General features: G+C 50.9%; 1 protein-coding gene across 1 annotated transcript in view; it reads right to left on the bottom strand.

Moving 5' to 3' along the window:
* LOC133357024 (mucin-19-like) overlaps positions 1-15,238 on the bottom strand; it is an 82,338-nt gene extending 67,100 nt beyond the window's left edge. The window contains exons 1-3 of the mRNA XM_061574764.1: positions 15,144-15,238; positions 11,425-11,549; positions 6,340-6,500 (exon numbers count right to left, since the gene is read on the bottom strand). Of these exons, the coding sequence (XP_061430748.1) occupies positions 6,340-6,454 (115 nt within the window). The 5' untranslated portion in view covers positions 6,455-6,500; positions 11,425-11,549; positions 15,144-15,238. The remainder of the gene's footprint in view (positions 1-6,339; positions 6,501-11,424; positions 11,550-15,143) is intronic.
* Positions 15,239-25,598: the final 10,360 nt, after the last annotated feature.

Below are 25,598 nucleotides of genomic sequence, written 5' to 3'. Positions count from 1 at the left end.
GAGGTAGTTAACATCTCCTAGCCACCGTGATGATGATGAGAGAGAGAGAGAGACGCGCAAACTCAAAATATACAGAAGCAGGTGTCAGGGTCGGGATCGAACCCACGACCTCCTGTACATCAGGCGAGGGTGTTAACATCTATCTAGCCGCCGTGGCGCCCCAAGTGATAGCTCAACGAAGCGGCTTCACGTCGTCGTGTCCACATATCGTAGCTAGATACTCCGTAAACGCGACGCTTGCTACCAAGGTGGATGATTCACGTGGCCACCACCGCGTCTTTGGTTTAAAGCGGTGCCTGGGCCGTGGGGGCCGGAGGTTGGAGGGGGGGGGGGGTTAGCTCGCAGCTTCTTCATCTCGCGATAAGCGAATTCGTTTTTTTTTGCCCGAAGAAGCTCCTGCGTGCACGTGCAGCGAAACGTCGGACATCGTCGCGCCGAATCGCGTGGCCCTAGTGGGCCCGTGGCTTCTCGTCTTCGGCTTCAGGCGGTTTCTGGGCCGTTTGGAGCTCACGCGGGGGTGGGGGGAGTGGGGGAGTGGGGGAGGGAGGGGTGGGGGGGGAGTGGGGGGGAGGGAGGGGTGGGGGGGAAGAGGGGTGGGGGGCAGGGGTGAGGGTGAGGGGGGAAAGGGATTGGGGGGAAGAGAAGTGGGGGGGAAGGGTATTGGGAGGAAGAGGGGTGTGGGGGAGAGGTGGGGGGGGAGTGGGGGGGAGGGGTTGTGGGTGGGGGCAGAAGGGTGGGGGGAGAAGGGTGGGGGGGGGAAGGAAGTGGGGGGGGGGGGGAAGGGAGTGGGGGGGGGGGCTTCCTCGGCAAACCGAGGTGAAGTCAAACGCTCCAAAAATTGCCCCCTTTAAAACATCCCAAATCCCCGGGACACTTTCAACTCGTGACATGTCAAGTCCGGCACCGAGGCCACCCGCTGCACCGACGAGGCGTGCGGCGAAAACCGTCGGACATCGCCTCGCCGCCGAGACGGCCTCAAAGTGCACCTAGCCTGGCACAGGCGCCCCGGTGACGTCACCGCCACTTAGCGACTGCTGCCGCTGTTGTTTCGGTGGTGGTGTTTTCCTGTTGTTGTTGTTGCTGTTGTTGCTGACGCTCGATTTCACCTCTTCGTGCTGTCGGTGTGCGCTATTTTGTCGTCGTTGTTTGTCCAGCGAGAGTGATTGAATTCATCCTTGAGTTGCCACACTCCGTCTTGCGCGGATCGATTCACCTCCCCCCCGCCCCCCGCCCCCTGGGCCCTCATTGTAAATTATCCAAATGCCTCGACCAACCCTCCCCCCCTTCTCGAGCCCCCCAGGACTTTAAGCCTCACAAACTGCAGCCCCCCCCCCAACTCCTTCTCTCTCTCTCCCTCGACTCGCGAACGCGACGCTTCTCTCCCGGCAGTCGTCCATCAACACTGCAGCCGCTTTGATCTCATTTGATGTCGATGTGGTGGGTGGGGGGGGAGATACACACGGTAAGATGAGATGTTAACTACCTCGCCTGGTATACAAGAGGTCGTGGATTCAATCCTGATATCTGCTGAATATTTGGAGTTTGCGTGCCTCTCTCTCATCATCATCACGGTGGCTAGGAGATGTTAACTACCTCGCCTGGTGTACAGGAGGTCGTGAATTCAATCCCGACATCTGCTGAATATTTGGAGTTTGCGTGCCTCTCTCTCATCATAATCACGGTGGCTAGGAGATGTTAACTACCTCGCCTGGTATGCGGGAGGTCGTGGGTTCGATCCCGACCCTGACGCCTGCTGCTGTATATTTGGAGTTTGCGTCTCTCTCTCTCTCATCATCATCACGGTTGCTAGGAGATGTTAACTACCTCGCCTGGTATACAGGAGGTCGTGGATTCAATTCCGATATCTGCTGTATATTTGGAGTTTGCGTCTCTCTCTCTCCCCGTGGTCGCGTTGATTTTTCTCTGGGTCCCCTCCACATTTAGAATTAACATCGCGCGTTTCGAGGACTGTAAGTGGCTGCAATAAATTTCAACACGATGGTAAGCCCCTTGGTTGAGTTATCATATGTGATAACCAGGTCGCTTCTAAAAAAGAGCTGTATAGCTCAGTGGGCCTTACCTGGTAAAATACAAAAAATAGTTTAATTTATAGTTTTGTTTAGATCCTTTTTCCGTATTTGGTGCACACAAATTAAGCCCTGGTCCTGGGTTTGACGCAGACTCGATCGTGCGAGGAGCTCTCAGATCCTTGAAAGTTCTGGTCACAGTCGACCCAATCAGCTCCTCCGGCAGCCGAGGCTGCATTGGCTGGGTTACGTAGCCTGCATGCCCAGCCCATGGCACGGGTGAGCGGGTGAGTGAGTGAATGGGTGAGTGGGTTGGGTGAGTGGGTGGGTGAGTGAATAGGTGGGTGGGTGAGTATGTGGTGGTGTAGCGGTTAGCGCGCTGCGCTATGAACCTGGCGACCCGGGTTCGATTCCCGCTCACGGCTAACACCAGTGACGATTATCTGAACAGGTCCTGGGCCTCCCCTAGGTCGACTCAGCCTTAAATGAGTACCTGGTGCGGTGTGTAAACATCGCCACTAGGGAGACAAAGGCGGTCGGGCGTGGTGCTGGCCACCCACCCCCTCGTGTACCGTTCCGGCCTTCATAGGTGCTCGCTAACAGCACTTGCCCCTACAGTCTGTTCAGGCTATACGGGGGATCTTTGTATCTTTGTATCATTAATGAGCCTCTCCGGCAGGCGAGGCTGCATTGGCTGGGTCACGTAGCCTAAATGCCCAGCCCATGAGACGGGTGAGCGGGTGAGTGAGTGAATGGGTGAGTGGGTTGGGTGAGTGTGTGGGTGAGTGAATAGGTGGGTGGGTGAGTATGTGTGTGTATCATTAATGAGCCTCTCCGGCAGGCGAGGCTGCGTTGGCTGGGTCACGTAGCCTGCATGCCCAGCTCATGGCACGGGTGAGCGGGTGAGTGAGTGAATGGGTGAGTGGGTTGGGTGAGTGAGTGGATGAGTGAATAGGTGGGTGGGTGAGTATGTGTGTGTATCATTAATGAGCCTCTCCGGCAGGCGAGGCTGCATTGGCTGGGTCACGTAGCCTGCATGCCCAGCCCATGGCACGGGTGAGCGGGTGAGTGAGTGAATGGGTGAGTGGGTTGGGTGAGTGAGTGGGTGGGTGAGTGAGTGGGTGGGTGGGTGAGTGTGTGTGTGTGTATCACATGGTCCCATTAATGAGCCTCTCCGGCAGGCGAGGCTGCGTTGGCTGGGTCGTGTAGTCTGCATGTCCATCCACAACATGGGTGAGTAAGTGGGTGGGTGAGTGAGTGGGTGTGTGCGTGTTACACAGCCCGATTAATGATCTCTACCGGCAGGCGAGGCTGCGTTGGCTGGGTCACGTAGCCCGCATGCCCAGCCATGCCATGGGTGAGTGGCTTTAGTGGGTGGGTGAGTGAATGATGAGTGGGTGGTTTATCGGGTGTCTGTGTGTGTGACACGGTCCGATTAATGATCTCTACCAGCAGGCGAGGCTGCGTTGGCTGGGTCACGTAGCCCGCATGCCCAGCCATGCCATGGGTGAGTGGCTTTAGTGGGTGGGTGAGTGAATGGGTGAGTGAATGATGAGTGGGTGAGAGAGTGTTTGTGTGTGTGTGTGACACGGTCCCATTAATAATGATATTCTCCGACAGGCGAGGCTGCATTGGCTGGCCCACGTAGCCCGTATGCCCAGGTCATGGCATGGGTGAGTGGGTGGGTGAGTGGGTGTATGTGTGTGCGTGTTTGGACGGTTTATGTTTGGTACAGTAGGGGGCACAGGTGGTGCATCAGCCAGTCATCTCGGTCATCTCGGTCAGTCGACCCGTGGCACCTGGGTCTGCCCCGTGACCTCCTACCAGCGGGCGTTCGACACTTCACGTGGCCTCAAGGTGCACATGGCCTGGCACAAGCGTCGTGGTGACGTCACCGCCACTTAGTGGCGAATGGCGGTTGTTGTTGTTTGGACGGATATGAGTTTGCTTGTACTGAATGTTCACAGCTGAAGTTATGCGCTTGCCAGAAGGCAGTAAGGCCGGAATCGTTGCGTAAGTCAGTAAAAAAAACGACACTTTTATATTTTACTTGGAGAGACGCAGATGTATGGAGACATCGATTGCACATCTATCTCGCGTAACTAACCCTTGCTTCGCTTGTGTATTTTTTATTCATTATTTATTTTACCAGGTAAGGCCCGCTGAACGATATATATCACATTTTCAGAAGCGACCTTGTTGTTACAAATGACAGCTCGGCGAAGTGGGCTCATCATTATCGCGTGGAAATGTTATTGCAGCTAAACACTTTTAAACGCACGCTGTTGATTCTAAATCTGGAAGGGAAAACTTTTGAACACTTCAGAGAATTTCCAACGACACCACCAGAAAAGCGTCGCCCTCCGGGCTCTGGAGACCACCTGGAGAAGATTCGAGGCACGCGTTGACAACGATTGCGAACAAAGTGGATACTAAATTTCAATTTAAAGCTTTCGTGACTGCAGGGATTCATCTTCTTAGTTCTTTCGGTAAAGTCACGTAGAAGGGAAATAATAAAATAATAAAAATAAAACATAATAAAATACAATTCTCACGACGTTTCGGCCACAACGCAAGCAGCCGTCCTCGGGTGAAGAACAGGTCTGTCGGAAAGACAGCGCTGTTTTTCCGTATTTTATTATGTTTTATTTTTATTATTTTATTATTTCCCTTCTACGTGACTTTACCGAAAGAACCAAGAAGATGAAAGTGGAGACGCTTTGACTTCTTGAAGCTATTAACATACATTTGTTATCGTGTATTATCCGTTCTTTTAAATTAAAAACGATAGACCCATGTAAGTGTTAACATTATTTTGAAGATTCTAGATTTGAAGCTTTCGTGACTGCAATGATTCATATTCTTAGGTTTTTTTCGGTAAAGTCACGTAGGTAAAAAAACACCAAAAAGTAAAATAAAATAAAAATCACGACGTTTCGGAGGCAACACAAGCTTCCGTCTTCAGGTGGTACCGTCACAGCCACGACAGCTGTATCAAGTAAATGAGAGATTGCAGAAGCCACCACTCCGTTTATATAATGGTTGGAGGAGGTGGTAGAGCAAGGGCCGCATACTTTTATTAATATGGTAAGGTGAGGCTTAAGACTAAGAATAGACTGCATAACAAAGGCTGAGCCTTTGTTATGGAGAGGTGCGGTTTGTGACTCAACCTGTAACAGGGAGACCACCACTAGGCATGGTAAAACTGTGATGGTTGTCTGTCAAATAAGATTGGCAAACAAGTGTAGTTAAATCTTTTTTGCATGGTTAATCACATCTTTCCAATGATTACTCAGTTTGTAACCGTCATCACGGTTGAAATTATGTCTGTGTTTGTATATTTGTATGGCTTCGTGTACAAACATTTGATGGGAGCCAGGAGGTTTGCAGAGAACCTTGGTCTCGGAAAATACAATTTCATGAGAGCCCACCGAGTTGTAGCAATGATCGGCAACGGCCGAAGAATCAGTTCTGCCGTGTTTCAGATCTGACTTGTGCTCGCGGACACGATCAGAAACATGACGTTTCGTTTCTCCAATGTAGCAATCACCACAAATGCAACTCAATTTGTAGACTCCAGGATACTGTAAGTCAGGAACGACATCCTTCACAGATGGAATCAAATCACGGATTTTATGCACTGTACTGAATCGGACTTGGATCTTATGTTTGTTTAGAATTTTGGAGATCTTTTTAGTCACGCCTGCTATGTATGGCAACGTGATAGTTTTGGTCGGAGTTTCATGTGGCTGTTTCTGTATGGTGGGAGAAACAGCTTGGCGGATAGTGCGATCAGAGTATCCGTTCATCCTGAGGGCCCGATGTACATGTCTTAATTCACCGGCCAGGTGGTGTTGGTCAGAAAGCATCCTGTACAGCAGGTGTCAGCCAATGGTCCCGATCGAACCCACGAACCTCCTGCATAGCCGGCGAGGTAGTTGTAATTTCGTACAGATTCATAGCAGCAGATTAAAGATATCGCTTAAGATGTATCATCCATTCTAGATTTGAAGCTTTCCTGATTGCAAGGATTCATACTCTTAGGGTTTTTTCGGTAAAGTCACGTAGGGAAATACATAAATAAATGATAAAAGTACATTAGTTACTGTTAGAAATTATAATATAAATAAAATAAGAAATCCATTATTTCTACCATTTAGTTATTTATTTTTATAATTTATTTGTATTTTTTTTATTTTTATGTTTTTTTATTTTTACCCACGTGATTTTCCCGAAGAAAACCTAAAGAGTATTTATCATCCGCTCAATTGTCTGTCCGGACGCAGTGTGGCTGCCCGCTCCGTTGCCTCACCGCAGCTGACGGGAGGCACGTGGGGCGAGTGGGACAGCAGAGCGGTGAGCGTGACGCACCACCACGACCACCACCCCGACCACCGCAGGCAGCAGTAGGAGGAGCGCCGCTGCATCCTTCTCCGACCGTCGGTTTTCTTTTCCGCGGCCGCGACGCCTCCTCTGCCGGAGGAGAGCCGCACAGAGAGCATCACGGCGGAGGCGGCGGCGGTGGTGGTTTTGGTCATCGTTAAGATGGAGTGATGGCTCGTGACATCTGATGCGGTATCTATGAATGCAGACTTGACGATGCCTTGAAAAAATGAATTTTTAACACATTCTGTTTTATTGTAACAATAACAATAGGTTCAAACACAAAACAGAATCCTTTTGCAAGGAGTCATGTCGCCTGTGTTAACCACACGTACTCGTGGTGAACATGCAAACAAAAACACGCTCCGATCAATTTCGACTTAAAACTTTCGTGACTGCAGGAATTCATATTCGTTGGTTCTTTCGGTAAAGTCACGTAGATAGAAAAAAAAATTAACTCGTAAAAGCAAAGTTTTTCACTATAAATCCTTTATATGCGTGGCGTCGGTTTTATTTTATTATTCATTTCTGTTTTTCTTGAGTAAGAGTTTCATTTTTATCACATTGGTATTTTAAATTAAATATGCATTTTTTTTCCTAAAAAGTGGAAAATTTTGAAAAAAATTTTCCACGAAAATAAATTGTCACGCACAACGAGTCTGTGTGCAAAATGTCAGCTCGATTGGATCACGGGAAGTGGGTTAAAAAACGACCGAAATATTTGCACGGTCGTAAGCGCGCAAGCAAGCAAGTGAACTTAATATAAAGGATTTAATAATAATAAAAAAGAAAGTGAATACAAATTAAAGAATAATATAAATAAAATGAAAACAAAAACCACGACGTTTCGATCGCAACGCAAGTAGTCATCATCAGGAAAAAAGGGGTGGGGGGTTAGCCTCTAAAGGCAAACTGTTTATAAAGGTTTAGAGATGGGCGTAGCCCACGTGTGTCAGAATCATGGGTGGGGCAGCTGATGTTAATGTCGCCCACGTGTGTCAGCAGCATGGGAGGGGCAGCTGATGTTGATGTAGCCCAAGTGTGTCAGCATCATGAGCGGGGCAGCTGATGTTAATGTGGCCCACGTGTGTCAGCAGCATGGGAGGGGCAGCTGATGTTAATGTGGCCCACGTGTGTCAGCAGCATGGGCGGGGCAGCTGATGTTAATGTGGCCCACGTGTGTCAGAATCATGGGCGGGGCAGCTGATGTTAATGTGGCCCACGTGTGTCAGCAGCATGGGTGGGGCAGCTGATGTTAATGTGGCCCACGTGTGTCAGCAGCATGGGTGGGGCAGCTGATGTTAATGTCGCCCAAGTGTTCATAATCAACGTTTTTGGGTTTAGATCGCGTTATTTTTAAATGTGTCGTATCCCTCCACCACCCGACACGGCCAATCAGTAAAAAAGTGTCACGCCATTCTGGCAAATTGCCCGATGATGCTGGATGCAATTACCAGCGAAACGTCGTACTACTCAAAAAATGTAAACGTTGTGGTTTCACGCTTCAACACACCGGTGGGCTAAAGCAGTGAACTATTTGTCTTTTGTCAACGTGACACTTTTTTGCTGATTGGCCGTGTCGGGTGGTGGAGGGTTACGACACATTTATAAACAACGCGATCTAAATCCCAAAAACGTTGATTATGAATAATATTGGTTGCGAAAGCCTCACACGTGTTAAATCGCCCACGTGTGTCAACAGCATGAGCGGGGCAGCTGATGTTAATGTAGCCCACGTGTGTCAGCGGCATGGGCAGGGCAGCTGATGTTAATGTAGCCCAAGTGTGTCAGCAGCATGGGCAGGGCAGCTGATGTTAATGTTGCCCATGTGTGTCAGCAGCATGGGCAGGGGCAGCTGATGTTAATGTAGCCCAAGTGTGTCAGCAGCATGGGCGGGGCAGCTGATGTTAATGTAGCCCACGTGTGTCAGCAGCATGGGCAGGGGCAGCTGATGTTAATGTAGCCCAAGTGTGTCAGCAGCATGGGCAGGGGCAGCTGATGTTAATGTAGCCCACGTGTGTCAGCAGCATGGGAGGGGCAGCTGATGTTAATGTAGCCCAAGTGTGTCAGCAGCGTGGGAGGGGCAGCTGATGTTAATGTAGCCCACGTGTGTCAGCAGCATGGGCAGGGGCAGCTGATGTTAATGTAGCCCCACGTGTGTCAGCAGCATGGGCAGGGGCAGCTGATGTTAATGTAGCCCAAGTGTGTCAGCAGCATGGGCAGGGGCAGCTGATGTTAATGTAGCCCAAGTGTGTCAGCAGCATGGGCAGGGGCAGCTGATGTTAATGTAGCCCACGTGTGTCAGCAGCATGGGCAGGGGCAGCTGAGTTAATGTAGCCCAAGTGTGTCAGCAGCATGGCAGGGGCAGCTGATGTTAATGTAGCCCAAGTGTTGTCAGCAGCATGGCAGAGGGCAGCTGATGTAATGTAGCACAAGTGTGTCAGCAGCATGGGAGGGGCAGCTGATGTTAATGTAGCCCAAGTGTGTCAGCAGCGTGAGCGGGGCAGCTGATGTTAATGTAGCCCAAGTGTGTCAGCAGCATGGGAGGGGCAGCTGATGTTGATGTAGCCCACGTGTGTCAGCAGCGTGAGCGGGGCAGCTGATGTTAATGTAGCCCAAGTGTGTCAGCAGCATGGGAGGGGCAGCTGATGTTGATGTAGCCCACGTGTGTCAGCAGCGTGGCAGGGCAGCTGATGTTAATGTGGCCCAAGTGTGTCAGCAGCATGAGCGGGGCAGCTGATGTTAATGTAGCCCACGTGTGTCAGCAGCGTGGGTGGGGCAGATGATGTTAATGTAGCCCAAGTGTGTCAGCAGCATGAGCGGGGCAGCTGATGTTAATGTAGCCCACGTGTGTCAGCAGCGTGGGTGGGGCAGATGATGTTAATGTAGCCCAAGTGTGTCAGCAGCATGAGCGGGGCAGCTGATGTTAATGTAGCCCACGTGTGTCAGCAGCGTGGGTGGGGCAGATGATGTTAATGTAGCCCAAGTGTGTCAGCAGCATGAGCGGGGCAGCTGATGTTAATGTAGCCCAAGTGTGTCAGCAGCATGAGCGGGGCAGCTGATGTTAATGTAGCCCACGTGTGTCAGCAGCGTGGGAGGGGCAGCTGATGTTAATGTGGCCCAAGTGTGTCAGCAGCATGGGAGGGGCAGCTGATGTTAATGTAGCCCAAGTGTGTCAGCAGCATGGGTGGGGCAGCTTATGTTAATGTAGCCCAAGTGTGTCAGCAGCATGGGCAGGGCAGCTGTTAATGTAGCCCAAGTGTGTCAGCAGCATGGGTGGGGCAGCTGATGTTAATGTAGCCCAAGCGTGTCAGCAGCGTGGGCAGGGCAGCTGATGTTAATGTTGGCCGGCAGTGGTTCTCCACCACAAGGGCCTCCTAGGCAATCATTGCACCTTGCACGTTTTGTTTCACGTGACAAACTTTGCTCAGTGGCTGTGTCGGGTGGTGGCGGGTTTAACGACACATTTATATATTTACGCGATCTCACCCAGGAAAAAAAAACCGCCTCGATTATGTGAAATTTATATTTAATAACAATGTTAATGATTCTAGATTTGAAGTTTTCGTGACTGCAAGGATCCATACTTTTTGGGATTTTTCGGTAAAGTCACGTAGGTAAAAAATATAACATTAATTAAAAATTTAAACAAATAAATTAACGCTTAAGCGTTCGTGCTTTCGCTACGTTGTCCCCACCTGAAGAAGGACGCTTGTGTTGCGCCCGAAACGTCGTGATTTAATTTAGTTTTTTCATTTTTTTTACCTACGTGACTTTACCGAATAAACCAAAGAGAATGTTAATGATAATAAAATTCCATTCATAATTTCGCTCTTTTGATCAAGGATTTCAAAGCGCTGTACAGGACACAGCAGCAGCAGACACTCAGCAGGGACACAATTATATTACAACTTCATTTCAAGAATCAATTGACTCAATGAACTGAAAGTTTAACAAGTGAAAGCGCGTGTACAAAGATGCTCCAAAGACGCGTCTTTAAGAACAAAAAGTGTTCGCAGACTCATAGAGATCTGCGGATGCCTCGCGGTAGAGCGTCACCCACAGACCGAAGCATCGACCTGCGCATGCGGGAAGATCAACATCGCCAGATTTTAGGGGGGGGGGGGGGGCCCTTGTGGGTGACACGTGGGTTGCAGGCATGTCAAGGATGTTGGCTGGGGCAAGACGCCTTCACCGCTTTGTTGGGTTAACGAGAGGATTTCAAACTGGCGTTTTGTGTGAGGCTGGTAAGCCGGTGCAGGGAATCTAACGCAATAATAAGAAAACCTCCTATAGACGATACTATAATGTTTGTATTTAACCACCACCATAATTTATCCACCACCACCACCACCACCATTTAACCACCACCACCATTTATCCACCACCAACCACCATTTATCCACCACCACCACCATTTAACCACGACCACCATTTAACCACCACCATCACCACCATTTATCCACCACCACCACCACCACTACCATTTATCCACCACCACCATTTATCCACCACTACCATTTAACCACCACCACCACTGTGTTGGGGGCCCCCAAAACATAAAACAACTCCCACGAATCACTGTCTTTGTTTTGCCCTCTTGTAGGGAGAGCAGGAGGTGGTGGTGGTGGTTGCGGTGGTCGTGGTGGTGAGGGTGGTAGTGGCGGTGGTGGTGGCGGCGGTGGTGGTGATGGTGGTGGTGGTGAGGGTGGTGGTGGTTGCGGTGGTGGTTGCAGTGGTGGTGAGGGTGGTGGTGGCGGTGGTGGTGGCGGTGGTGGCGGTGGCAGCGGCGGTGGCGATGGTGGTGGTGGTGGTTGCGGTGGCGATGGTGGCGGTGGTGGTGGTGGTGAGGGTGGGGGTGGTGGTGGCGGTGGCGATGGCGGTGGCTGTGGCGGTGGTGGTGCCAGTGCCGGTGGTGGCGGTGGTGGTGGTGGTGGCTGTGGTGGTGGTTCTGGTTGTGGCGATGGTAACGGTGGTGGCATCGCCCGCATTCTCAGCTCCCCGCTCGCCTCACCGCGGATGCCGCCGTCCGTCTTGCGACTCGCGAGATCCGTCTCCCCGAGGCTCTTCAAGGCCACGTGTCCGTCTCGGCTGTCTCGCCGCGGGCTCCTCGCGAGCGATTCGGACCCTTCGCAGCGTCTGGAGGAAGATGGAGAGCGGCCGTGATATGTTAGCCGTGTGCCTGCTGCTGTTGCTGTTGTTGCTGTTGTTGTTGTTGTTTAGTTTTTGGGTTCTGTCACGGTTTGTTCGATGTGACGGATGGCGCTGGGTGAAGGCGAGTGATCGAACATCTTGGGTTGGTCGATTGGAAAACTACCACCACCACCAAAGCTAAAGACAAAGATCCCCCATATAGCCACCACCACCAAAGCTAAAGACAAAGATCCGCCATATAGCCACCACCACAGATAAAGACAAAGATCCCCCGTAAAGACACCACCACCACCACCACGGATAAAGACACAGATCCCCCATATAGCCACCACCACCAACACCACAGATAAAGACAAAGATCCCCCATATAGCCACCACCACCAACACCACAGATAAAGACAAAGATCCTCCATATAGCCATCACCACCACCACCACAGATAAAGACAAAGATCCCCCATATAGCCACCACCACCACCACAGATACAGACAAAGATCCCCCGTAAAAACACCACCACCACTGCCAGCAACAACTATTTCTCGTACGCGTCTATTTTTTCCGTCGAACTTCTTTCGCGCCGTACATCGCCAGCCGCGCTAAACAGAGGTGCAAGCGGGGGAGAGCACAACAAACTAAACACCACAACAACAACAACAGCGAGCACTTCTAAAGAAACGAGTTCGTCAATCTGGACGACGACGACGATTTAAAAGTACACCACAGCTCCCGGTAGGTTCCTAACACCGGGTAAGGAAGAGAGCGTTCCAGACGGTCGCGCAACGACGCAGTGACCAGCACCGCCGCAGTTGTTCGACGGTTTAGCCAGCAGCAGCAGCAGCAGCAGCTGATGCCACTGCTGCTGCTGCCAAGATGATGGTCGGAGTTGACGTGATGGTTTATAGCTCCTTGACGGGTCGTTTTTCGTTGTTATCTTGTTTGAGTTCGTTTCCTGTTTGTTTTGTTGATGATTGTTTTTTGTTGTTTGCCGTTGGTTGTTGTGTGTAGTTGTTGTTTATGTTATTTGTTGTTTGTTGTTGTTGTTTGTCTGTTGTTCTTTCGCGATGTGCGTAGCCAGTCGCCTTCATGGGATTTGGCCCTTCCACATCAACAAGTAAAATGAAAGTTTTTTTTAATAACATGAAAGTTTTATTATCGATTTAAAGCTTTCGTGACTGCAGGGATTCATATTCTTGGTTCTTTCGGTAAAGTCACGTAGAAGGGAAATAACAAAATAATATAAATATATAATTTTTATTGTTTTATATTTTTCTTATTTTATTATTTTCCTTCTACGTGACTTTACCGAAAGAACCAAGAATATAGTTGTATTATCGTTCTGATCATTACGGAGAATGTTCTTGAAGCCTGAACCGATGGGACTTGCTCGAGGGTTGATTCTGTGCGGTCAGAGTGCGACGCGATCGAGAGGACACGATGTAGGAGGATTCTCATTCGCAAGGCCGAGTGACCTCCACTGAAACTACACTTCATTTCATATCCCATGGTCCTTTCGGTAAAGTCACGTAGCGAGAAAAAATTACAATAAAATAATAGAAATAAAGTTGAACAAGCGGTCGACCGCTTGTCTTGTGATCGAAAGGTCGTGATATTTTTGCTCACTTTATTTTTATTATTTTTATTATTTTAATGTTATTTTTTCTATCTACGTCACTTTACCGAAAGAACCATAGAATATGAATTCCTGCACTCACGAAAGTTTTAAGTCGAAACTTGATTTTATTTTACTCGGCTTAAGGGCCCCTTTGAGCTGCGACGTTGCGATCATTTTTTGTCAGACGCGACCTCCTGGCTTTAGCAAATGATCGCTCAACCGAAGTGGTGGCTTACCACCACCACCACCACCATCATTATCATCATTGTCGCGTGAAAATTGATAGCAGCATCCAAGTAACTCTGAACCTCGCGAAGTTGATTCTGCACGTGGAGGGGGGGGGGGGGGAAACCGGAGGACCCGGAGAAAAATCCACGCGAACACGGGGAGAGAGAGACACGAAAACTCCAAATATACAGCAGCAGACGTCAGGGTCGGGATCGAACCCACGACCTCCTGTATACCAGGCGAGGTAGTTAACATCTCCTAGCCACCGTGGTGATGATGATGATGAGAGAGAGACACGCAAACTCCAAATATACAACAGCAGGCGTCAGGGTCGGGATCGAACCTACGACCTCCTGTATACCAGGCGAGGTAGTTAACATCTCCTAGCCACCGTGATGATGATGAGAGAGAGAGAGACACGCAAACTCCAAATATACAGCAGGCGTCAGGCTCGGGATGGAACCCACGACCTCCTGTGCACCAGGCGAGGTAGTTAACATCTCCTAGCCACCGTGATGATGATAATGAGAGAGAGAGAGACGCAAACTCCAAATATACAGCAGCAGGTGTCAGGGTCGGGATGGAACCCACGACCTCCTGTATACCAGGCGAGGTAGTTAACATCTCCTAGCCACCGTGATGATGATAATGAGAGAGAGAGACACGCAAACTCCAAATATACAGCAGGCGTCAGGCTCGGGATGGAACCCACGACCTCCTGTGCACCAGGCGAGGTAGTTAACATCTCCTAGCCACCGTGATGATGATAATGAGAGAGAGAGAGACGCAAACTCCAAATATACAGCAGCAGGTGTCAGGGTCGGGATGGAACCCACGACCTCCTGTATACCAGGCGAGGTAGTTAACATCTCCTAGCCACCGTGATGATGATGAGAGAGAGAAAGACACGCAAACTCCAAATATACAGCAGCAGGTGTCAGGGTCGGGATGGAACCCACGACCTCCTGTATACCAGGCGAGGTAGTTAACATCTCCTAGCCACCGTGATGATGAGATAGAGAGAGACACGCAAACTCCAAATATACAGCAGTAGGCGTCAGGGTCGGGATGGAACCCACGACCTCCTGTATATCAGGCGAGGTAGTTAACATCTCCTAGCCATCGCGACCCTCCTGGATCACCCAACGTGATGGAGGCAGTCGACTCGAGTGGAGCAACAGAGCCAAGAGAAATCGGAGCACAAAGCTGTGGAATATTAATTGGAGCATCGCACACAAAGACAACGGTAATTTAAAACAAAGCGAGCGAGTGGAAATTCGTTGGCATGTGAGTGGGTGGGTGGGTGACTGGTTGGGCGAATAAGTGGGCGAGCGAGTTAGTTAGCTAGTGAGTCTTAAGTGAGCGGATGACTGAGTGGACAAGTGAGTGGCTGAAGTGAGTGAGCGGGCGATTGAGTGAGCGAGTGAGTTGGAAAAGTCGGTGCGTGGGTGGGGTTGAGTGAGTGAGCGAGCGAGCGGGCGAGTGAGCGGGCGAGTGAGCGGGTGAAGCCAGCGAGTGAGTGGGCGAGTGAGCGAGCGAGTGAGCGGGCGAGTGAGCGGGTGAGTGAGTGGGCGAGTGAGTGGGCGAGTGAGCGGGTGAAGCCAGCGAGTGAGTGGGCGAGCGAGCGAGCGGGCAAGCGAGAGAGTGAGCGTGGGAGCGTGCGGGTGAATTCAAACGCGATTGCAAGGCGACGTGGCGGACCCAGTGAGTGATGTCGACTGCCCCAGGGAAGAGCTCAACCTGTTGTCTGTCGCTAAACTCGGAGCGGTGCCTCCCGGTCGACGAGACGGACGAGTTCCACGCGCGCGCTCCTGTCGTCCTCTGTGCCTCCCGTGTGCCCGTGTCCGGGCCTGGGGGAGGAGGGGGGGTACGAGGGTTAACGAAACTTTGTGGAGCTAAAGGCGACCCAGCTTCGTTCCGTTCCGTCTCGTTTAGCGAGGTCGCGCGCTCCGCGAGGATTAAGGAGAGGGAATTTTGCATTCCGTGTGGCTTCGTCTTCTGAGCGTCGTGGGGGATTTGTCGAGAGCGTTAAGAACCGTGGGTGCCTGTGCTCACTCGCTCTCTCAGCCGGGCGCTGGGACACAAAGGTATCCCTTGTAGCCTGCGCAGCAAATTCTAGATTTGAAGCTTTCGTGACTGCAATGATTCATATTCTTAGGTTTTTTTCGGTAAAGTCACGTAGGTAAAAAAATTTAATTAATAAAAGTTAAATAAAAATAAAATAAAAATCACGACGTTTCGGAGGCAACACAAGCTTCCGTCTTCAGGTGGAACCGTCACAGCACGGAAGCTTGTGTTGCCTCCGAAACGTCGTGAATTTTATTTTATTTTTATTTTACTTTTATTAATTTAAATTTTTTACCTACGTGACTTTACCGAAAAAACCTAAGAATGTGCGCAGCGAATGTTGGGGGCAGAAGTTCCGTTCGCGAGAAGCAGCAGCAGCAGCAGCAGCCACCTACGAAGGCCGCCGGTACAAAGGCACACGAGGGGGGCCTCGGCCGCGCCTTCTGCTGTCTCCCACAGCGGCGATGCTATACGCGCAGCGCCATGTACTCATTCGAGGCTGAGTAGACCTAGGGGAGGTCCCGGGGATCATGATTGAGATGATCGTCGCCGGTGTCTGTGTGTGTGTCTATGCGTCTGTGCGTGTGTGTCTGTGTGACTGTGTGACTGTGCGTGTGTGACTGTGTGTGTTGTGTCTGTGTGTGTCTGTGTGTCTGTGCGTGTGTGTCTGCGTGACTGTGCGTGTGTGTCTGTGTGTCTGTGCGTGTGTGTCTGTGTGTCTGTGCGTGTGTGTCTGTGTGACTGTGCGTGTGTGTCTGTGCGTGTGTGTCTGGGTGTCTGTGTGTGTGTGTCTGTGTGACTGTGCGTGTGTGTCTGTGTGTTGCGGGGAGCGGTGGTGTAGCGGTTAGCGCTACGCTGCGCTACGAACCCGGCGACCCTGGTTCGATTCCCACTCACGGCCAACACCGGTGACGATGATCTGAACCGGTACCTGGGCCTCCCCTAGGTCGACTCAGCCTCAAATGAGTTACCTGGTGCGGTGTGTAAACATCGCCACTGGGGAGACAAAGGCGGCCGGGCGTGGTGCTGGCCACCCACCCCTCGTGTGCCGTGCCGGCCTTCATAGGTGCTCGCTAACAGCACTTTCCCCAAACAGTCTGTCAAGGCTACACGGGGGATCTTTGTCTTTTGCATGCGTGCGTGCGCGTGTGTGGTCACGGTGATTATTTCTTCTCTTTGGGGGTGATTAGCTCACAAGCGCCGCTCCATCCAGTCGCGACTTAGCGCTGCGGCTTAAGGGCTTGAGCGGTGCGCGGTCACGTGGGGGGTGAGCGGTGCGTGGTCACGTGGGGGTGAGCGGTGCGTGGTCACGTGGGGGGCGAGCGGTGCGTGGTCACGTGGAGGGCGAGCGGTGCGTGGTCACGTGGGGGGCGAGCGGTGCGTGGTCACGTGGAGGGCGAGCGGTGCGTGGTCACGTGGGGGGCGAGTGGTGCGTGGTCACGTGGGGGGCGAGCGGTGCGTGGTCACGTGGAGGGCGAGCGGTGCGTGGTCACGTGGGGGGTGAGCGGTGCGTGGTCACGTGGGGGGCGAGCGGTGCGTGGTCACGTGGGGGTGAGCGGTGCGTGGTCACGTGGGGGGCGAGCGGTGCGTGGTCACGTGGGGGGCGAGTGGTGCGTGGTCACGTGGGGGGCGAGCGGTGCGTGGTCACGTGGGGGGCGAGCGGTGCGTGGTCACGTGGGGGGCGAGTGGTGCGTGGTCACGTGGGGGGCGAGCGGTGCGTGGTCACGTGGAGGGCGAGCGGTGCGTGGTCACGTGGGGGGCGAGTGGTGCGTGGTCACGTGGGGGGCGAGCGGTGCGTGGTCACGTGGGGGGCGAGCGAGGGATTTGGAGTCGTCCCGCGCCGGGCGCTGAAGCCGCGTGAGCATCTCGAGAGGGGCCTCACGTGACCCCGCAGCAGTGTACGGAACGGCGTCGCCGCCCTACCCGATACCCGGCCGGGTACGGGTACGGTACGGGTACCCGATTGCGACCTCTGGGATGAAGCCATGTTGCAGGCGCGGGTGGGTTGATTCTAGGAACTTGAATTGTGAGAAGAGTCAAGACGTTGGGAAATGAGTGACAAACGGTGACTCACCAGTGACTCACGGCCTACCCGTACCCGGCCGCACCAGGGTCGCAAACGGGTACCCGTACCCGTACCTGGCCGGGTACGGGTAGCCGGGTATCGGATAGGGTACGGGTATCGGGTACCCGGTTGCGAACTTTGCCCTCTGGGAGTGGGAGATGCCCTGTCTGGGGGTTGCGAGGCATGTGCAGATTTCTTTTTTGGAAGCTAAATCATCGCAACCGCAAAACAAAGTAAGTCACAACTTGCTTTGTTTAATCAAACCCGATGTAGGTATTAACATTCTACATTTTTGTTAACGTTTGAAAACCCAAGGTTTGCAAGGCTGCAGTAAAAAGTCTAAGAACCACTGGTGTAGTGTATAGTGTAGTGTAATGTAGTGTATCGTGTAGTGCATTATATTGTATAGTAGTATAGTGTATAGTATCGTGTAAAGTGTAGTGTATAGTGTAGTGTGTAATAGAGTGTATAGTGTAGTGTATTGCAGTGTATAGTAGTGTAGTGTATGGTGTAGTGTGTAATGTAGTGTATATTGTAGTGTATAGTGTAGTGTGTAATGTAGTGTATAGTGTTGTGTATTGTAGTGTATAGTGTAGTGTATGATAGTGTAGTGTATAGTGTAGTGTTTCGTGTAGTGTGTAATGTAGTGTATAGTGTAGTGTATTGTAGTGTATAGTAGTGTAGTGTATGGTGTAGTGTATAGTGTATTGTGTAATGTAGTGTATTGAAGTGTATAGTAGTGTAGTGTATGGTGTCGTGTATAGTGTAGCGTATAGTGTAGTGTATAGTGTAGTGTTTAATGTAATATATAGTGTAGTGTATAGTGTCGAGTATATTGTAGTGTAAAGTGTATTGTATAGCAGTGTAGGAGTGTAATGTAAAGTTGTTTATTGTGTAGTGTATATTAGTGTCGTGTATAGTAGTGTAGTGTGAAATGTAGTGTATAGTAGTGTCGTGTATAGTGTAGTGTATATTGTAGTGTGTAATGTAGTGTATAGGAGTGTAGTGTAAAGTAGTGTATTGTGTAGTGTATATTAGTGTAGTGTATCGTAGTGTAGTGTATAGTGTAGTGTATTGTATTGCAGTGTATAGTAGTGTAGTGTATGGTGTGGTGTATAGTGTAGTGTAAAGTTTAGTGTATAGTGTAGTGTATGATGTAGTGTATAGTGTAGTGTAAAGTGGCATGTATAGTGTAAAGTGTAGTGTATAGTGTAGTATGTAATGTAGTGTATAGTGTAGTGTAAAGTGTAGTGTATAGTGTAGTGTATAGTGTAGTGTATTGTGTAGTGTAAAGTGTAGTGTATAGTGGTGTGTATTTGACTGTAGTGTAAAGTATTGTGTAGTGTATATTAGTGTACTGTATAGTAGTGTAGTGTCAAGTGTAGTGTATAGTAGTGTAGTGTATGGTGTGGTGTATATTGTAGTGTAAATTTGAATATATAGTGTAGTGTGTAATGTAGTGTATAGTGTAGTGTATTGTAGTGTAAAGTAGTGTAGTGTATGGTGTATTGTATAGGGTAGTGTAAAGTGGCGTGTATAGTGTATAGTCTAGTGTATAGCAGTGTAGTGTGTAATGTAGTGTATAGTAGTGTAGTCTATAGTGCAGTGTATAGTGTATAGTGTAGTTTATTGTATTTCAGTGTATAGTAGTGTAGTGTATGGTGTGGTGTATAGTGTAGTGTAAAGTTTAGTGTATAGTGTAGTGTGTAATGTAGTGTATAGTGTAGTATGTAATGTAGTGCATAGTGTAGTGTAAAGTGTAGTGTATAGTGTGTAATGTAGTGTATAGTGTAGTGTATAGTAGTGTAGTGTGTAATGTAGTGTATAGTGTAGTGTAAAGTGTAAAGTGTAGTGTATAGTGTAGTGTATAGTGTCGTGTAAAGTGTAGTGTATAGCAGTATAGTGTAGTGTACAGTGTAGTGTATCGTGGTGTATAGTGTAGTATGTAATGTATAGTGTAGTGTAAAGTGTAATGTATAGTGTAGTGTATAGTGTAGTGTGTAATGTAGTGTATAGTGTAGTATGTAATGTAGTGCATAGTGTAGTGTAAAGTGTAGTGTATAGTGTATAATGTAGTGTATAGTGTAGTGTTTAGTAGTGTAGTGTAAAGTGTAGTGTATAGTGTAGTGTATAGTAGTGTAGTGTAAAGTGTAGTGTATAGTGTAGTGTATAGTGTAGTGTATAGTGTAGTGTATAGTAGTGTAGTGTAAAGTGTAGTGTATAATGTAGTGTATAGTGTAGTGTATAGTGTAGTGTATAGTGTAGTGTGTAATGTAGTGTATAGTGTAGTATGTAATGTAGTGCATAGTGTAGTGTAAAGTGTAGTGTATAGTGTGTAATGTAGTGTATAGTGTAGTGTATAGTAGTGTAGTGTAAAGTGTAGTGTAAAGTGTAGTGTAAAGTGTAGTGTAAAGTGTAGTGTATAGTGTAGTGTATAGTGTAGTATGTAATGTATAGTGTAGTGTATAGTAGTGTAGTGTGCAATGTAGTGTATAGTATAGTATGTAATGTAGTGCATAGTGTAGTGTATAGTGTAGTGTGTAGTGTGCAATGTAGTGTATAGTGTAGTGTGTAATGTAGTGTATAGTGTAGTATGTAATGTAGTGCATAGTGTAGTGTAAAGTGTAGTGTATAGTGTGTAATGTAGTGTATAGTGTAGTGTATAGTAGTGTAGTGTGCAATGTAGTGTATAGTGTAGTGTAAAGTGTAGTGCATAGTGTGTAATGTAGTGTATAGTGTAGTGTATACTAGTGTAGTGTGTAATGTATGTATAGTGTAGTGTAAAGTGTAGTGTATAGTGTAGTGTATAGTGTCGTGTAAAGTGTAGTGTATAGTGTAGTGTATCGTGGTGTATAGTGTATAGTGTAGTGTATAGTGTAGTGTATCGTGGTGTATAGTGTAGTATGTAATGTATAGTGTAGTGTATAGTGTAGTGCAGTGGTTCTCAACCTGGGGTGCACGCGACCCGCTGGGGGTGCGAGATGCCCTTTCTGGATGTTGCGAGACATGGGCAGATTTTTTTTGGCAGGTAAATCATCGAAAGCGCGGATTAACCACGGACGCGTAAGTTACAAAAGCTTCAGCAAACCCCACGTAGTTATTAACATTCTACATTCTTGTTAACAGTTAAGAACCAGAGGCGTGCAGGGCTGCATTGCTCGAGTAACATACATACACCATCCTACATATCTCAACTTGCTACACCTGAATTTATTTGTGGTTGGTGGTGGCGGGGGTGAATCGTGGCGGTGGGTGGATTGGTGGGTGGTGGGTGCGTGGGTTGGTGGGTGGGTTAGTGGGTGGGTTGGTGGGTGGGTGCGATGGTGGGTGGGTTACTAGGTAGGGTGGTGGGTTGGTTGGTGGGTGGGTTAATGGGTGGGATGGTGGGTGGGGTGGTGCGTGGTTTGGTGGGTTGGTGAGTGTGTGGGATGGTGCGTGGGTTGGTGGGTGTGTGGGTTGGTGCGTGGGTTGGTGGGTGTGTGGGTTGGTGCGTGGGTTGGTGGGTTGGTGCGTGGGTTGGTGGGTGTGTGGGCTAGTGCGTGGGTTGGTGGGTGGGTTGGTGGGTTGGTGGGTTGGTGCGTGGGTTGGTGGGTGTGTGGGTTAGTGCGTGGGTTGGTGGGTGGGTTGGTGTGTGGGTGCGTGGGTTGGTGGGTGGGTTGGTGGGTGCGTGGGTTGGTGAGTGGGTTGGTGGGTGGGTGGGTGCGTGGGTTAGTGGGTGGGTTAGTGGGTGGGTTGGTGGGTGCGTGGGTTGGTGGATAGGTTGGTGGGTGCGTGGGTTGGTGGGTGGGTTGGTGGGTGCGTGGGTTGGTGAGTGGGTTGGTGGGTGGGTGCGTGGGTTAGTGGGTGGGTTAGTGGGTGGGTTGGTGGGTGTGTGGGTTGGTGGGTGGGTTGGTGGGTGCGTGGGTTGGTGAGTGGGTTGGTCGGTGGGTGGGTGCGTGGGTTAGTGGGTGGGTTAGTGGGTGGGTTGGTGGGTGGGATGGTGGGTGGTTTGGTGGGTAAGTGCGTGGGTTGGTGGGTGGGTTGATGGGTTGGTGTGTGGGTGCGTGGGTTGGTGGGTGGGTTGGTGCGTTGGTGTGTGGGTTGGTGGGTGGTGATGCGTTCCACGAATTCAAACCGAGCCCCACTCTCAGACGCGTCCTTCTCACGACCTTTGCTGATCTCGCCAAGTGGCTATAAACCATCACGCCAACTCCGGCCATCATCCTGGCAGCAGCAGCATCAGCAGCAGCATCAGCAGCAGCATCAGCAGCAGCATCAGCAGCAGCATCAGCAGCAGCATCAGCAGCAGCATCAGCTGCTGCTACTGCTGGCGAAACCGTCGAACAACGAAGGCGGTGGCGGTGCTGGTCACCGCGTTGTCGCGCGGCGCTCTCGGACGCGCTTCTGCGGCCGTCTGGAACGCTCTCTTACTTACCGATGTTAAGAAGCCACCGGGAGCTGTGGTGCAGTTTTAAATCGTCGTCGTCCAGATTGACAAACTCGTTTCTGTAAAAGTGCTCGTTGTTGTTGTTGTGGTGTGTAGTTTGTTGTGCTCTCCCCCGCACCTCTGATTAGCGCAGTTTGCTGCGTACGGTGCGAAAATTCAACATACAGTATATACATACACACAACATACACACACACACACGGCATACATACACACAGCAAACGTCAGGGTCGGGATCGAACCCACGACCTCCTGTATACCAGGCGAGGTAGTTAACATCTCCTAGCCACCGTGATGATGGTGATGAGAGAGAGACACGCAAACTCCAAATATACAACAGCAGGCGTCAGGGTTGGGATCGCACCCACGACCTCCTGTATACCAGGCGAGGTAGTCAACATCTCCTAGCCACCGTGATGATGATGAGAGAGAGACACGCAAACTCCAAATATACAGCAGCAGGCGTCAGGGTTGGGATCGAACCCACGACCTCCTGTATACCAGGCGAGGTAGTTAACATCTCCTAGTCACCGTGATGATGGTGATGAGAGAGAGAGACACGCAAACTCCAAATATACAGAGGCAGGCGTCAGGGTCGGGATCGAACTCACACCAGGCGAGGTAGGTAACATCTCCTAGCCACGGCGAAACGCTTCGCCGTTCGAGCGCTTGATCGCATTTCGTTCCTGCGCCCACGTGACCGACCCCGCTTAACCTACCCCACGTGACCTACCCCGAGCGGTTTTTAGGCGCGGTTACGTAACCGGCTCCGTTCGTTGTTCTGAAGGGTGGCTGAAAAACAACACACACACACACTAACAAACAAGCAACTCGAAAATGCTAAAGCGAGGATTTTTGCGAAGAGGCCGGTCCGTTGTGGCGTGGGAGCTTAGGAGCGGCGGGGTTAAGACCGACTCCCCGGGGGGGGGGGGCCGGGCCGTGGGTAACTCTTCGTGCAGCACGAGACGGCTGGACCAGCGTGGCAAGAGACGGTCTGAGTAGCCCGCCGGGAATGCCTCGGGGTATTTTGGAGGACCCCTTCCGGGCTAAGCGATTGCAGGGGTTGCGCCTTTACCCATTTGTCCCCCTTACGACCGCAGAACTACTACGGTGGTCTAGGGGCCGTCCATAAATGACGTCATTTACGCCCCCCCCCCCCCCCTTCTCTTCCTTCTCCTCTTCTTCCTTGATATTCGTATTTGTCTTCACCTTCGCGTTGTGCGGTGCTCGGGCAAGCGCACGCACACAAGTCGCGAATTCATTCGCATGTCGTCCACCCGGCACGCCACTCGCTCGCTCTCTCGCAAAAACTCTACCTTAAGGTTTCATTTTTATAGTTTCGAACTTACGAAATGGGCTTTCTATCTCGCTCCCTCTCTCTCTCTCACAAGCGCCATGACCTCGCCAACTTCGCCTGTGCTCAGGCGAAGATGACGGTGTACAGAACGAGGAAAAAGATGCTGCAAGGTGACACTGACGGCTGCTCTGTGCTGCTTCCAGTGTTCAGAGACCTGCTCAAGGCGCGGCTCCGGCTGGAGCACGCCATGTACCACACACATGTCGGTGATGTGTCTCTGTCTCTCTCTCTGTGTCTCTGTCTCTCTCTGTGTCTCTGTCTCTCTCTGTGTGTCTCTGTCTCTCTCTGTGTCTCTGTCTCTCTCTGCTCAAGGCGCGGCTCCGGCTGGAGCACGCCACGTGACACACACGTGCCGGTGATGTGTCTCTGTCTCTCTCTCTGTGTCTCTGTCTCTCTCTGTGTCTCTGTCTCTCTCTGTGTGTCTCTGTCTCTCTCTGTGTCTGTCTCTCTCTGCTCAAGGCGCGGCTCCGGCTGGAGCACGCCACGTGACACACACGTGCCGGTGATGTGCAGCGCGTCTTCTTCGAGCGCTGGGGAGCCGGACAAGCCCCTCTCTGCAGCAGCGTGGACGGCACCTCGTGGTGTTCACCTTCTGCAGCGCTCGCTCGTCACCGTGGCGTGCGCGATGACCACCACCACCACGTGACTTTTCTTTCGTGTTGTGCGCGGTGCTTTTAGCGCCACAGCGCGTGGATTCATAGCGTTTGTTTGTTTGTTTGCTGGTGACTTTGTGTGTATTTCATATCGGAATCGCCTCCAGTGCTGTTGCTGCTGGCGGCAATAAAAGTGGTTTAAAAGTCAAGTCTCTTCTCACTCTCTGCTCTCTCTCTCTAAGCCCGAGTTCACAGCCTGCGCCTATGAACAGCACCGCTGTGTAAAGCGTGGGGATTGTGGGGGGGGGGAGCGGTGGCGCAGCGGTTAGCGCGCTGCGCTACGAACCCGGCAATTCGATTCCCACTCACGCCCAACACCGGTGACGATTATCTGATCCGGTCCTGAGCCTCCCCTAGGTCGACTCAGTGTGTAAACATCGCCACTCGGGGAGACAAAGGCGGTCGGGTGTGGGGCTGGCCACACCCACCCCCACCCCCCCAACACCCCCCCCCACCCCAACCTCCCCAAACCCTCCCACCCTGCTACCCCCACCCCAAGCCCACCCCACTCCCACCCTCACCTTTCCACCCCCACCTCCCCCACCCCCACACCCCCCACCTCCACTTCCCCCCACCTCCCTCACCTCACCCACACCCTCACTTTCCCCCCCCACCACCCCCACCTCCCCCACCCCCACCCCCACCTCACCCCCCACCCCCATCTCACCCCCCACCTCCACCACCTCCAACCCCACATCCACCCACCCCACCCCACCCATACCCCCCCGACATGTGTGGTCATTTTGGATCGTTCATCGATATTGATCGCATCGATTCCCGCTGCGGTCGATCCATTATTAATGAACAATCAAAGACACCGCTGTTGAATCGCACTTTCCTTGTGGGTTCACCTCCGCGCCGATGTTACTGGCCACGCCTCCTTCCCCCCCCTTCATTTGATTGGCTAATATCAGCTGATATATTAGTGGCATTTTCTGTTACCGAATCCACACACAACAACAACAACAAACACCCCCATCGTGTTCTTAAACTAATGACTATGTTTGTATCTAAGTTGGCTCCGTTTTCAGACGATAGCTCAACCAAGTTGCTTGCCATCATCATCATGTGGACATTTGTAGTAGCTAAATAACTCTAAACAGCGTGATGTTGATTCCAAATGTGGAGGGAAAAAGCGGAGGAACCCGAGAAAAATCCACGCGGCCACGGAGAGAGAGAGACGCAGACTCCAAATATACAGCAGCAGGCGTCAGGGTCGGGATCCAACCCACGACCTCCTGTGTGCCATGCAAGGTAGTTAACATCTCCTAGTCACCTTCTGGTGCTGACTCTAAGAGGCTCCACTGCACTCATTAAGGAAGAGCCACCCTGAGCCGCATAGCAATCCCAAGTGTTTTTGGCCTACTCTTCCAAGGCGCAGCCCCGCAAGTGCTCTCTCTCGCGCCAACTGCTGGCTGGCCGGTGCAAGGTGGAGGTAGGAGAAGGGGGTGGTGGTGGGGGGTGGAGACTCCGCTGGACAGGCAGAGTAATAAAGTAGCTCTCTCTCTCTCTGCATGGGTCACGCAATGATGACCCCGGGGCTCCTGCGACAAAGACGAAAGCTTCAAATCTAGAATTAACACCCTCTACGGGGAGGAATTCCACCTATCTGTTAGAATTTTTAACA

This window comes from Lethenteron reissneri, chromosome 56 (genome assembly GCF_015708825.2).
Source record: "Lethenteron reissneri isolate LAM-NWPU_2019-01 chromosome 56, ASM1570882v1, whole genome shotgun sequence".
In the NCBI taxonomy this organism is placed as follows: Eukaryota; Metazoa; Chordata; class Hyperoartia; order Petromyzontiformes; family Petromyzontidae; genus Lethenteron; species Lethenteron reissneri.
Note: the sequence above shows the minus strand (reverse complement) of the source record. Positions and strands in the feature narration are given on the sequence as shown.